The following is a 12,793-nucleotide window of genomic DNA, read 5'->3' as shown; positions in this document are numbered from 1 at the left end:
GTAACCTATAGAGGGCGTGTCCCATCCAGAGACACTGAGCCTTACTGGATGGGCCCAGTGTTGCCAGATCTATAGTCGTGCTCCCTTAGATGTGGGCGGTATGTCCAAGACCCCCAGTGGATGCCTGAAACTTGATCATACAAAACCCTATATATACTGTGTTTGTTCACATACATACACACATTTCCCATTGTTCTCACATGGTGGAAGGGATGAGAGAGCTCTCTTCAAGGTCTCTTTTATAAGGGCACTAATCCCATTCATGAGGGCTCCACCCTCATGAACTACTCACCTTGCAAAGCCCCCCACCCCAATGCTATCACACTGGGGGGTCAAGATTTCAACATGAACTTTGTGGGCGGTGGCCATAGAACATTATAGGTTTATAGCATGTATCTATGAGAAAAGTCACAATAGCAAACTGCAATGAAGTATGGAGAGAGGACTTTTGGCCCCACGTTCAGAGCAAAGCAGGGTCACCTGCAGGACTAAGGGATGAAGCTGTTGGCCACTGGCTGCTCCTTGAAGGACAGGAAAAAAAATTTTTTCTTTAAGCCAAGTCATTCGGAGAAATTGGGGGGCTATTGAGCTCCTCAGTCATGCTTCAGCTACAGGGCATGCCGGGACCCGCAGGTGGATGGGCATGCAAACCGAAGGGCTGGCACGGGGGCTGGGGACCAGGGACAGTCAGGACCGGGATCTTCACAGGTCGGAGAAGGGAGTGTGTGCATTCGAGGAGCCCTGAGTCAGCAAGGAGATGGTAGGGCGGGAAGGGGAGAGAGTGTTTTGTTCCAGACAGCCTGGGAAAGCTCCGGGGGCTGGAAGGCGAGGTCTAGGGATGGTGGGAGGTCACGGCCCCAAACGGCAGTCCCCTTCTACTTTAGGCGCTAATGTTCATTCTCCCTGATAAGCTGAAGGTTTTAACTACCCCCTTTGTGCCAGTAAGCCCCAGATCTCTGTCTCTGCTCCATCTATTGTTTCTTAATGCCAGACCCACTTGGGCAACTGCTTACTGGGTATTTACACTAGGTTGGCCCAGACACACTTCCATCTCAACATATCTTACTAGAAAATAACTTGGCCAGGTTTGTCTCCAGCAGTTTTGTTAGTAGCCAGAAAGGGAGGTAACCCGAACACCTGTCCGAGGGAGCAGGACTGAACACAAATGATGAACATGACTCAGCAGTCCCCAGGAGCAATCCCCTGAGTCATGCAGCAGCCGGGGATGAATTTCAACAATGTTACAGCTGGGATGAATTTCAACAATGTTACCATGAGAGCCAAAGAAGCCAGATGCTAAAGGCAGCCTCCTCTAAAAAGGAAGACTTGTTTCACTCTCCCAGTGCTTTGGTTCAAGTGTGGGTTTTCCACAGCCTGCACTGCTCCCCTTCTCTGCAGATACCGACCAGCTGTCCTACAATTTAATTCAATTCTGTCACTCATTACCTGGAGTTAGCACAGACCCCACAGGTGAAGGGAGTAGTCCCACGAGACTGCAGCCACGTGAGGCTCCAATCACACAGAGTGGGTCTCAGGCCTCCCACTCTTCTGCCTGGCTTGGCCAAGACCCCCCCCCCCCCCCGGTTTGGTAATTTGCTATAACGGCTCACAGAAGCCAGGGGGCCACTTTTGTTAGACTGGCTGATGATGTGATAAAGGAGGTGAAGAAGGATACAGACGAACGGCTGGCTGAGGAGCTACACAGGCCCAGGAGGGTCCCAGGTGCAGGTGCTCTTTCCCCGTGGAGTTGGGGTACACCACCCTCCCGGCGTGGGGATGTACTCACCGACTCAGGAGCTCTGCAAACCCCGTTGTCTAGGGACTTCTCTGAGGCTTCATCATATAGGCGCTCTCAGTTATTAACTCGACCTCCAGCCCCAAAAGGTGGAGGCGGAAACTTCCAAGTATTTGGTCATGGTTTGGGACCAGCCTCCACTTAGGAGACAGTCAGGAGCCCACGAAAGAGCCCCCTTATTAGGAAGGAGATGCTCCCATCACCCAGGAAATTCCAAGGGCTTTAGGAGCTCTATGCTAAGAATCAGGACCAAAGACCAAATACTAGAACAAAAGGTGCTCCTGGCAACTGCTGTCACCCGGGAAATTCCACAGGTTTCAGGAAAACTGGCCAGAGACCAACTATGTATGTCTTATGTCATATGCCTTGACCCCGGGTAGGTGAAGTTCAAGAACAAACAGAACTGACCCCTGAGGGCAGAGGTCAGGATAGGGATTCCCCTGTGTGGGGAGGGGCCCGCGAGACTTCCCGGGGGTGACGGAAGTGTTCTGTATCTTGACTGGGGTTTGGATTAGTTGCATGTATCCATTTGTCAACATTCACAGAACTAAACACCTTAGAATTAGGCATTTTACTGTATCCACCTCAGTCTTTAAAACCTGAGTTACAAAAAGAAAAAGAAAAGAAAAGAAAAGATGGCCTGACCAGGTGGTGGTGCAATGGATAGAGCGTTGGCCTGGGACACTGAGGACCCAGGTTCGAAACCCCAAGGTCGCTGGCTTGAATGCAGGCTCACCAGCTTGAGTGCAGTGTCGCTGGCTTGAGCCCAAGGTCGCTGGCTTGAGCCCAAGGTTGCTGGCTTGAGCAAGGGGTCACTCACTCTGCTGTAGCCCCCTGGTCAAGGCACATATGAAAAAGCAATCAATGAACAACTAAGGTGCCACAATGAAGAATTGATGCTTCTCATCTCTCTCCCTTCCTGCCTGTCTGTCCCTCTCTGTATCTCTCTCTCTCTCTAAGAAAGAGCAGTGGCTGCGTTGTCAGCATGACGAATGGAATGAAGACTGTGGAGCCACACCCATGGGAGACATGACCCTTGCCGTTTTAAGCCACTGACTCTGAAATCAGACTAGCCCCCCCTCCCTTCTGGCCCACACTCCCAAACCTGCCCCTCCTCCACTTCGCATCTCGTCTCTGTGGAAAGCGCCCCGGTCTTCCCAGGTGCTCAGACGGAAGCTGAGCCTTCCTCCTGACCTGTCCACATGCAGCCCGTTACATCCGTCTCCTGACTAGGGCACTTCGTTCCGTCTGCACTGCAGACACCGAGGGCAGGACCCGCCATTTCTCACCTCGGTGACCAGAGCCACTTCCGAATGGTTTCCAAACTGGCCTCCTCTGAGTGGGTTTCTGCTGAACCCAGAGTGGCCTTCTCAGTGTGATAGGATGAGCCCAGGCCCTCCGGGAACCCTGGGTGCTCAGAGTCAGCGCCAGCTTCCGGACGGGTTGGCGAGGTCCTTCTCACCCTCTGGCTGCCGCCCAGACCGTGTCTGCCGTGTGTGCTCTGTGCTCCGGCCGACACAAGAGCGCTTTAGTTCTTGGACTGGGTCTTGTTTTCTGCTCCGTGAAGACTGTTTCTGCTGCTGACTCCAGTTCTTCACCAGGATAACTCCTCCGTGCAGTTTGGACACAGGGCAGAGGAATGGGCACATTCCAGTTCCTGCCGGAATGCAAGCTCGTTCAGTGTCTGTGTCTGCTTTGCTCCCTGGTGGCTCCTCAGAATCTAGGGCAGTTCCCGGCATGTAGCAGGCACTCAATAAGTATTTCTTGAATGAATGAATGAATGAATGAATGAATGAATCTTCCCTGATAGTTGAAACCTTGGAAAGATTTTTGTTGCCTCTTTGTCTTCAAAAGACAAGTGAATAATGCAACAATAAGAATATCGACCATCCACCAAGCATCTACTAAGTGGCAGGAATAGTGCTGAGAACTTTGCAATACATTAATTAGTTCATGTTATGATCTCATTTTCTTAAAGAGGGTGCCTCTCTGTGCTGGGCAGCCCTCATGGAGCTTGTTTTCCTAGTGTGAGAAGAAAGAATAAATTAAGAAACATATAAATACCTGGCTTTTAAGGTGGTGATAAGAGATACAGAGAAAATGAAGTGAATGGGGGAGGGAGATTGCTGAGGGCTATTTCATGTCAGGCACTTAGGGAAGAGCTCTCTTAGAGGGGATGGAGCTCTGGGGGAAAGAACTCCAGGCGCAGGAGACAGCAAGTGCAAAGGCCCTGGGGCAGGAGTGTGTTTGGTGCTTTCAGAGAACAGCAATGAGGCCAGTGTGGTGGTAGCAAGGGGAAGGGGCTGAAATCATCAGGTGCAGAGGGGTCAGGTGACCTGTGGCCTGTGATTGATTCTGTGAGACAGGGAGGTCTGGGAAGGTCGGGCACAGAAGCACAGAGAGCTCCAGACGGCACAGCTTGTCCAGCTGGTCCCCTGCCCGAGTCGGGAGTCTAAGCTGCGTTCATAATGCCAGTTTTCTCACGCCTGGAAGCAAATCCAGTCACTAGGTCCTGGCGGCTGCAGATCTCACTGCTGAGTCTCCCCTTCCCTTCTTGCTTGAGAGCCCTCCCTGCCGTCTGAGTCACCGTTCTTCTGCTCGCCTGAGAAGGTCCCTCCCCCATGGCACTGGGGACAGACAGGGGTCTCACCCATTCATTTATTCATTTAGCCAGAAACTATGTATATTAGTTGGCCAGGAAACTGTGGAGAATGAGATGCAGTGTGTGTCCTCGCAGTGTTCAGTGCACCGGGGGAAACACGTGGATGGACATATTATCATCCAGTATAAATGGGAAGTGAAAAGGATGCCGGGAGCAAATGAAGACACCTTGTCCAGACATAGGAAATCAGGGAGGGCTTCCCTGAGGAAGTGACACGGGGGGGCAACTAAGCTCATACAAAGGCCCTGAATCTGGGTTGCAGAGAAGAAGGACCCTAAGAAGTGATGAGATTGGAGAGCCAGGTAGGGCCCAATCATGCTGGGCCATATTGATTTTGAGGTCTTTATCCTAAAAGTTATGGGTCACCCCTGCAGTCTTTTAAGCAGGTGGCTGGTGACTGCCTCGGTTGGCTGTGCGGAAGTGGGAGCTCCCTCTGGTTGCAGGTGAAGCCCAGAGCGGAGGGCACCAAGCTGGACTGTCCGTGGGAGAGGCGGTGACAGGTGCTGGCTGTAGGGGGAGGTGTAGAAAGAGGGTGGACTCTAGAGGTCGCGAGCAGCAGGAAGTGGCCGTTCCTGGTGAGATGCGAGGGCTGTGGGAGCAGTGGAGGACCCAGGATGGCCTCCAGGTCTCAGCCTTGCGGAGCCGACGTTGGGCAGGCTTTTCACAGGGCAGAGGCGGGGAGGAACCCCAGTGTGCGGTGTCTATGGGTGTCTTCCCTGCAAAGGCATCCTCGAGCCCTAACGGGGCGTCTCTGTGCTTCCCCCTCCAGAGGGCCAAGATCGGCCAGGGCACCAAGGCTCCGGAGGAGAAGACGACCAACACCGTCGCCAAGTTTGACAACAATGGGAACAGGGACCGGATGAAGCTGAGCGACTTCAACTTCCTGATGGTGCTGGGCAAAGGCAGCTTCGGCAAGGTACGGTGCGGCCGGGGCACGCCCGCTCCGGAGGAAAGGGCTAACCGGGCAGAGACCTTTGCTGTCAGGTGGCGTTTACGGTCCGGTGAGGGAGAGGGGGAGAAAGGAAATAGGTCTTCTCTACTGCGTGTAGTGAACGCCGAGGGCAAAGACTAGCGAGCTGCAAACACATCAGAAGGGGGCCCACTTAGACTGCGTGAGGAGGGGACATGCAGGCTGAGCCCCGAGGAGGAGAGCGAGCCAGCTGTGCATTCAGAGAGCTAAGTGAGAGCAGCATGTGCAAAGGTCCTGGGGTGGGGGTGGGGTTTCACACATTCCAGGCACCATGAGCAGTGGTGGAATGTGGCACCATGGGGGCCAAGATGTCATGAATGAGGGAGAGGTAGTCGGGTGTGAGGTTGCAGAGACGGGCAGGGCCTGGTCGCACACAGCCTCTTGCGGGTTGTGATAGGGAGTTTGGATTGTATTCTCAATGAGTGCCGTGGGGAGCCGCTGGGAGTTTTTAAGCAGAGACGGAACGTGATCAGGTTTGCCTTTTGGAAAAGTTCGCTCTTGCAGCCGAGAACGGAGCCAGCTCCTTTCACAGAGCCGCACAGTTGGAAAGGGTGACCCTGGGACTCGTACTGTGGTTCCGGATGCGTTTATAGACCCCGGGGGGGTGCCGTTTGACTGGAGCTGAGATGGTGTTATAAGCATTCTTGACTTGTGTAGTATTGTTCTGAGCCTTTTCATCCCTTTGTGTGCCGCAAACATGTCTAGTATAAATCTCCTACCCTGAACTCAGATGGGCAAAAGATACACATTGCTTCTCCATTTCCTGGAGTTCCAGAGAAAATCTGAGAGGGGCCCTTGGGTTCCTCTCCCTGGCTCGTGCCCCGGGCCGCGTAATCGATGAGCGAGTCCTGACACGTGCTTCTCCAAAGCACGTCACTCACCGACTTGTCCTCTCCGCCTCTTCACCGATGCGACCCTGACCCGGACCATATACGGCACCTGGACCACTGCGGGCGCCCCTGAGCGGTGTCACTGCTTCCACACGTGTGACCTGTAGCTCCTGTCCCTCCCACTGGGCGGCCGGTGTGATCCTGCGAACCAGGTGGTAATCCTTTGTCACTCCCTGGTTTCGCCATGCCACGGCCCGCCGTTAACATCCGGCGGCCTCGCGAGGCAGGTAGACGCATCCCCTTCCAGGGAAGACCTCCGCGGGGCTGTCGCTGTCCCCTTCCAAAGGTTTGGAGATGATCTCGGGGGTCGTCTGTTGACCCCTGCCCTCCCTCAGGTCCGCTGTTATCAGACCTGGCCCAGAAAACACGTGCTCTGGGGCGCCGCGGTCATTGGTGAACTAAGACCTGTGGGGAATGCAAGGGAGAGAGCCAGCGTGAAAGCCAGAGAGCTGGAGGAGGGAGCCCTGGGCCAGAGCCGTTTTCTAGGAGAACTGTGGGGGGAGCCGGCTCTCCCGGGCAGGGGAGCGGGTGCGCCTGCAGGCGTCCTCCTACGAGAGCAGGGCTTCTTGGCCGGCAGGTCTGGCTTCCTTGGGGTTCATGCCTTCTAGAACCTTTGTTACGGAGTGTTCAGATGTATACATTATTCCCTTATTGAATGGGTGTTTTTGTTTGTTTTTTAAAATATTGTAGTTTTATCGTCATTCTCAGTTTCTGATGCTTCCGTGAGCCACGGACTCCCGCTTTGCCGGACATGACACTTTTCCGGAATTTACCTCCGGGGATTTCGTGTGATTACCGGAGTTCAGTTCTGCTCTGAGTCTGTCATTGGGCCAACAGGTGCTGTTTAGGTTGATGATATCATGTATTTATGGTTTCTACCCTCACTGAATTCCCCCCCCCCAACATTTTAGTATGGAAATATATATATATATATTTTTAGTTCAGAAAAGTTGGAAGAATGATACAGTGATCATCCACAATACTCCTCTCCTTGATTCTGCAGTTAACGTGGGGCCACACGGGCTTTATGACACATCTGTCCATCTGCATGTCACTAGGTTAACCTGTTTTGTCACGGTCCAGCTGCAACGAGTCTATTATGGGGTCCTCGAACGGGAAAAGATATGGAATTGAAATAAATGATAGGCAGGGACTTAAAGATATATATATACACACACAGGTTCAGGAGGACACCACGGCAAACAGCCTCTACTGTTCCTGAGCCGTAACGTGCCTGCTCCCAGAAACACATCCACTTTTATTCATAGGAAAAATGTGGTCCGTCGCAATTCAATTAGGTTTCCAAGGCAACTCAAAGACAACTCCCACCATACCATCCAAATCTACTTTACACTCATAAGAAACCAGCTTCCAGCCTCCTCCGGAGAACATGGGTGAGAAAAGTGAGAATCAGGTGTAGTTCTTCGTTAACTAGGCAAATGAGGTGGGGTTTGGGCCCAGCCACCTCTGTCCACATTGCAAAAATACCCTGTTTATTTATTTGGTCCCCAACATATTCCCCTTTTTATTTTTATTTTTTAAAACTTCAATTTGTGTGCTGTGATTCATACTCATCTGAATTCCCATGTTCCGATTTGGAGGCAGACTGGAAAACTCTAAAAGAAACAACAAAATTGAAATAGCCAATGCTAACAGATACTATAACAAGTATCCTAATACAATTAAGTAATTAGAGCTTATTAGATTATCAAGCAAAGTCTTAACTAATTCAACAGGATCTCTAATAAAATTCTTACAGTCTTAAATGTCCTTAACATGTTAATGTAATTTCACCAAGTTCATGTTGACACCATCATCGCTTCATATTATTTGTAAATGTAACCCAACCCCACTTCAGTCTGAGAACTGTCCCACACAGGAGCGGGAGTCACACACATTCAGGAAAAGTCCACAAGGCACTGGAGTTGTGGTCACATTGCCACACTTTGCAGCTAGAGTCCAAGTCCCAGTGACCACTGCTTCTAGCTGATAACGATTGAGATAGATTGGAGAAGCCATCTGCAGCACGTATGGAGATGGAGCTTCTGTTTTAGAGATGAACCCAGGGTGCTTTCCCTGGAGCTCTGCAATCGTAGAGTGGTGAAGAGAACCTTGGGATACACTGTGCTGGGTGGCAGAGGTAAATTCATCTAAATTAGGAGCAGGTCTGAGCCTAAAATAGGCATGGGGCATTAAGGCAGGAGGAGTAAAGGAAACACTATATATTAAACAAAGCAGCAGAAAATAAAGACTATCAACACCCACAAAGATCTTCGAGGGATGAATAAAAATCCAAATATTCAGGCAAGGCATTGTAAGTGGCCCTCATGTCCACAAGAAATGAGATCAGTTTACCTGCTACTTGGAAGAAATACCCAGGCTCATCCATGGTGAAATGAGATGAGGCTGATGGCCCTGGGCACCTTTAGCCTTCAGTGGCAAGTCCCAGCAGGCTGGGCAAGGTCAGGTCACAGGTAGCTGGAGCAGGGCTGGAAGAGACTGAACCCTCCCTTAGAGGAGTGAGGGGGCAACTTCCAGTGTCCTTTCCAGTGTCCCACAGCAAAGGTATAGCCCTGGTAGGGGCCGAGAAGCCTGGTAGGCTTTAGCTCAATGACCTTCCCTTTCACTCTTGAAGCAGGGCCCTGATGAGTCCTATGAGGCCCCTTTGGGGCGTTGGAGCCTTTAAGGGTGTGTGCCAGGAGCTGGTATTTTTCCTGATCTCTTTTGGGCTCTGTCTGCCTTTTCTTTTCCTCTTGGTCATTACAGACCTCGGAAGCCATGCTCAGAAGATCTCGCTGAGGGTTTTGAGAGTCCACATCTGCCTATATAAATCTTTTCTGTACATCTGGAACTATTCAGAAAGAGATAAAAAAGAGGGTAGAAATTTGCAAAAGAAAGAGGCCTGGCATCTCCTGTACATCAGCATTCAAAAGAAATTCTTCAAAGTAAATAGATTTGCAGGAGTTCCAGGATCTGACCCCCCCCCACCCCATTTTTTTTTTTACAATTGACCCTTAAGCATTTATTGAGTACATTTCACAACACCTTGACCTCAAAAACTGCAAGAAACACCCGTCTCAATGCCAACCTCTAACAAAATACAGCAAATGCACTTTTAAGCAACATTCCCACACCCATCAAAACACACCCAATCAGTCAACAGACAATTCAAAGAGTAAAAAAAAAAATTTACACCTTTGTTAAGCAAATCCACCCTGCTTCAAGCTTTGTAGCTGCAGCAACTTTAGCTGGGAGCAGTTTGGCCGAATTAGGAAGTCTTTAGGATCTAGGTTTCATTTTATTTAAATTTTAATGAGCGTGCTTTACTTGTTCTAATTAAATTTTTTTTTAAATTTGTAGGGATGATATTTTATTTTTACAATATTAGAGCCGGCATTTCCAATTTTTGCACGCATAAACTTAATTCGGGCCTTCAAAACAGAGACCTTTGGACATTAAACAGAGACTTCACATACAATTCCACAAATCAAGAGTGAAATCCGGGATTTTTAGAGATTAGCATGTGGCCTGCTTGATCTTACCGAGGGCTATTTTAATAGCAGTGTGGTAAGGATAAATACTAAACAGAAATCTCTCTTGAAAAATCTCAAGTCGGCCGTATGAGATTTTTGTTTAGGCATGTCCAAACAGGCTTCCCCTTCGCCCTCTTTCCAGGCATGGAGCAGGAAAGAAATAAAATGATAGTTTAGAGCAGGGGTCTCAAACTCGCGGCCCACGGGCCGCATGCGGCCCGCCGAATAATTTTGTGCGGCCCACAGACTAATCCACGAAGTTCAAAATATTTTGGATAAAATTAAGTAAGCCTAGGGGCCTACTTGTATTTTTCATTTCTCTAGCATCCTAGCTAGATATTAGCTTAGTTAACAGCAGTTGTGATGCGAACTACAGTTTCTGGTCGTTTTGTGACACTGAAAAGTGTTGCGTCACAGTTGCCTTTTGTAGACCTAGTGCGGCCCGCCGAACGGCTGTGATCTTGCTCTGCGGCCCACATGCTGAGTTGAGTTTGAGACCCCTGGTTTAGAGAGAGTTAGAGAATAATGGGAAAAAGTTGTAATTTCCCCAAACTCTTACGTCTTTTTATTTACTAAATCCCAAATTCTAATAGCTGCTGCAACTGGCGGCCTAGACTAATCATGCTGAGTCGTGGGCCGCCGAAAGCCTCCACCTCAACCCCAGCTGAGCAGCAGACCTAGTTTACCAGGGTGGGAAGGCTTCCCCATTCACCTCCCTGCTTTACCTTCCCCTGGGCTGCAGCCTCTGCCAGTCTGGGCCCAACCTAGCTGCTGCATTGGAAACAAGATTCACAGGCAGAAGTATTTCCCTGACCTTTTTTCTTTCATTTGTCCTGCCTTTTATCAAAAATTCTTGAAATCCTCACCTTAAGGGCTGTGGCAAAAGCAAGACCTTGCATGTATGAAGTCCCAACATCAATGCATATTCTGATATAAACTTCTTTTTCTATCACTGTTCTTCCAACTGCCAGAATCAGCCGTGGAACAAATTCTTGATATTGCTGCTCATCAGGACTTTGCCTAATATTGCTGAATTCCTCCATTTTTTACCTTGCATCTCGAGCCTGATCCAAAGCTTGTTGGAGTGGGGATCTCCAGGGGTCTGAGACAAAGACTTTGGGAGCAGAGAGCTGCGGAGGCACAGAGTTTAAAATGGCCACAGCTGTGATAGTCTCATCTCCCGAGTTATTCTCAGACTCCGAGTTTTTCTCATATTTACATTCCTCTGTTTCTACCTCATTCTGTTCAAACAGCTTCTTCTCAAATAAAAACATTTGTACAAGAAAAAGGTCCCTCACTTTTGATCCTACAACTCCCATATTTAGTTTTCTCTTGAATTATTTATTATTATACTTTCTCACCAAACTCTACTGAAAAGCTTCACTCTCTAGAAGCTTTATACTAACTTCGTGTGACTTTATTATTATACTCTTCCCCCAAACTCTACTTAAAAGCTTCACTCTCTAGAAGATATAATACTTACTTCGTGCGCACACTTCTGGGGAGTTCCATCACCTCTCCTCTTTCCCTTATTCGATGGCCACACGTATGGGCGCCAATTATCGCGGTTCAGCCACGACGAGTCTATTACGGGGTCTTTGAACAGGAAAAGGTATGGAATTGAAATAAATGATAGGCAGGGACATAAAGATACACACACACACACACACACACACACACACACACACACGAGTTCAGGAGGACGCCATGGCAAACAGTCTCTACTCTTCCTTAGCCTTAAGGTCCCTGCTCCCAGAAACACATCCACTTTTTTTATTTTTATTTATTTTTTTATTTTTCTGAAGCTGGAAACGGGGAGAGACAGTCAGACTCCCGCATGCGCCCGACCGGGATCCACCTGGCATGCCCACCAGGGGCGATGCTCTGCCCCTCTGGGGCGTCGCTCTGCCGCGACCAGAGCCACTCTAGCGCCTGGGGCAGAGGCCAAGGAGCCATCCCCAGCGCCCGGGGCCATCTTTGCTCCAATGGAGCCTTGGCTGCGGGAGGGGAAGAGAGAGACAGAGAGGAAGGAGGGGGGGTGGAGAAGCAAATGGGCGCTTCTCCTATGTGCCCTGGCCGGGAATCGTACCCGGGTCCCCCACACGCCAGGCCGACGCTCTACCGCTGAGCCAACCGGCCAGGGCAACACATCCACTTTTATTCATAGAAAAAATGTTGTCCATTGGAAATTCAATTAAGTTTCCAAGGCAACTCAAAGACAACCCCCACCATACCATCCAAATCTACTTTACACTCATAAGAAAGTAGCTTCCAGTCTTCTCTGGAGAACCCGGGTGAGACAAATGAGAACCAGGTGTAGCTCTTTGTTAACTAGGCAGGTGAGGTGGGGTTTGGGCCCAGCCACCTCTGTCCAGAGTGCAGAAATACCCTGTTTATTTACTCGGTCCCCAACACCGTTTCTCATGCATTTCAGAGCAAGTTGGGGATACGGGCACAGTGGCCCCCTCCACTCTTCAGCGTATGTGTCATTAAACCAGAATCCGCTGTTTTTGACCACTGCCAGGTCACACGTTGGTACAGTGAAGAGCACAGATAAGCCCGCTAGCCTCTGCATATTGAAAAACGCACACTTGGAAACCCCATGGGGGTGGACACATGAATAAAAGAAAAAAGTGGCCCTGGCCGGTTGGCTCAGCCGGTAGAGCGTTGGCCTGGCGTGCGGGGGACCCGGGTTCGATTCCCGGCCAGGGCACATAGGAGAGGTGCCCATTTGCTTCTCCACCCCCACCCCCTCCTTCCTCTCTGTCTCTCTCTTCCCCTCCCGCAGCCAAGGCTCCATTGGAGCAAAGATGGCTCGGGCGCTGGGGATGGCTCCTTGGCCTCTGCCCCAGGCGCTAGAATGGCTCTGGTCGCGGCAGAGCGACGCCCCAGAGGGGCAGAGCATCGCCCCTGGTGGGCGTGCTGGGTGGATCCTGGTCGGGC

At 50.4% G+C, this 12,793-nt stretch overlaps 1 protein-coding gene across 2 annotated transcripts in view; it reads left to right on the top strand.

The window, feature by feature from the left end:
- PRKCB (protein kinase C beta) overlaps window positions 1-12,793 on the top strand; it is a 318,005-nt gene that overhangs the window by 231,399 nt on the left and 73,813 nt on the right. For both annotated transcript variants that reach the window (XM_066275842.1, XM_066275841.1), the window contains exon 9: window positions 5,227-5,373. In XM_066275842.1, coding sequence (XP_066131939.1) covers window positions 5,227-5,373 — 147 coding nt within the window. The remainder of the gene's footprint in view (window positions 1-5,226; window positions 5,374-12,793) is intronic.

Source organism: Saccopteryx bilineata, chromosome 4, assembly GCF_036850765.1.
Source record: "Saccopteryx bilineata isolate mSacBil1 chromosome 4, mSacBil1_pri_phased_curated, whole genome shotgun sequence".
Lineage (NCBI taxonomy): Eukaryota > Metazoa > Chordata > Mammalia > Chiroptera > Emballonuridae > Saccopteryx > Saccopteryx bilineata.
This window is presented reverse-complemented; position numbering and strand designations above follow the sequence as displayed.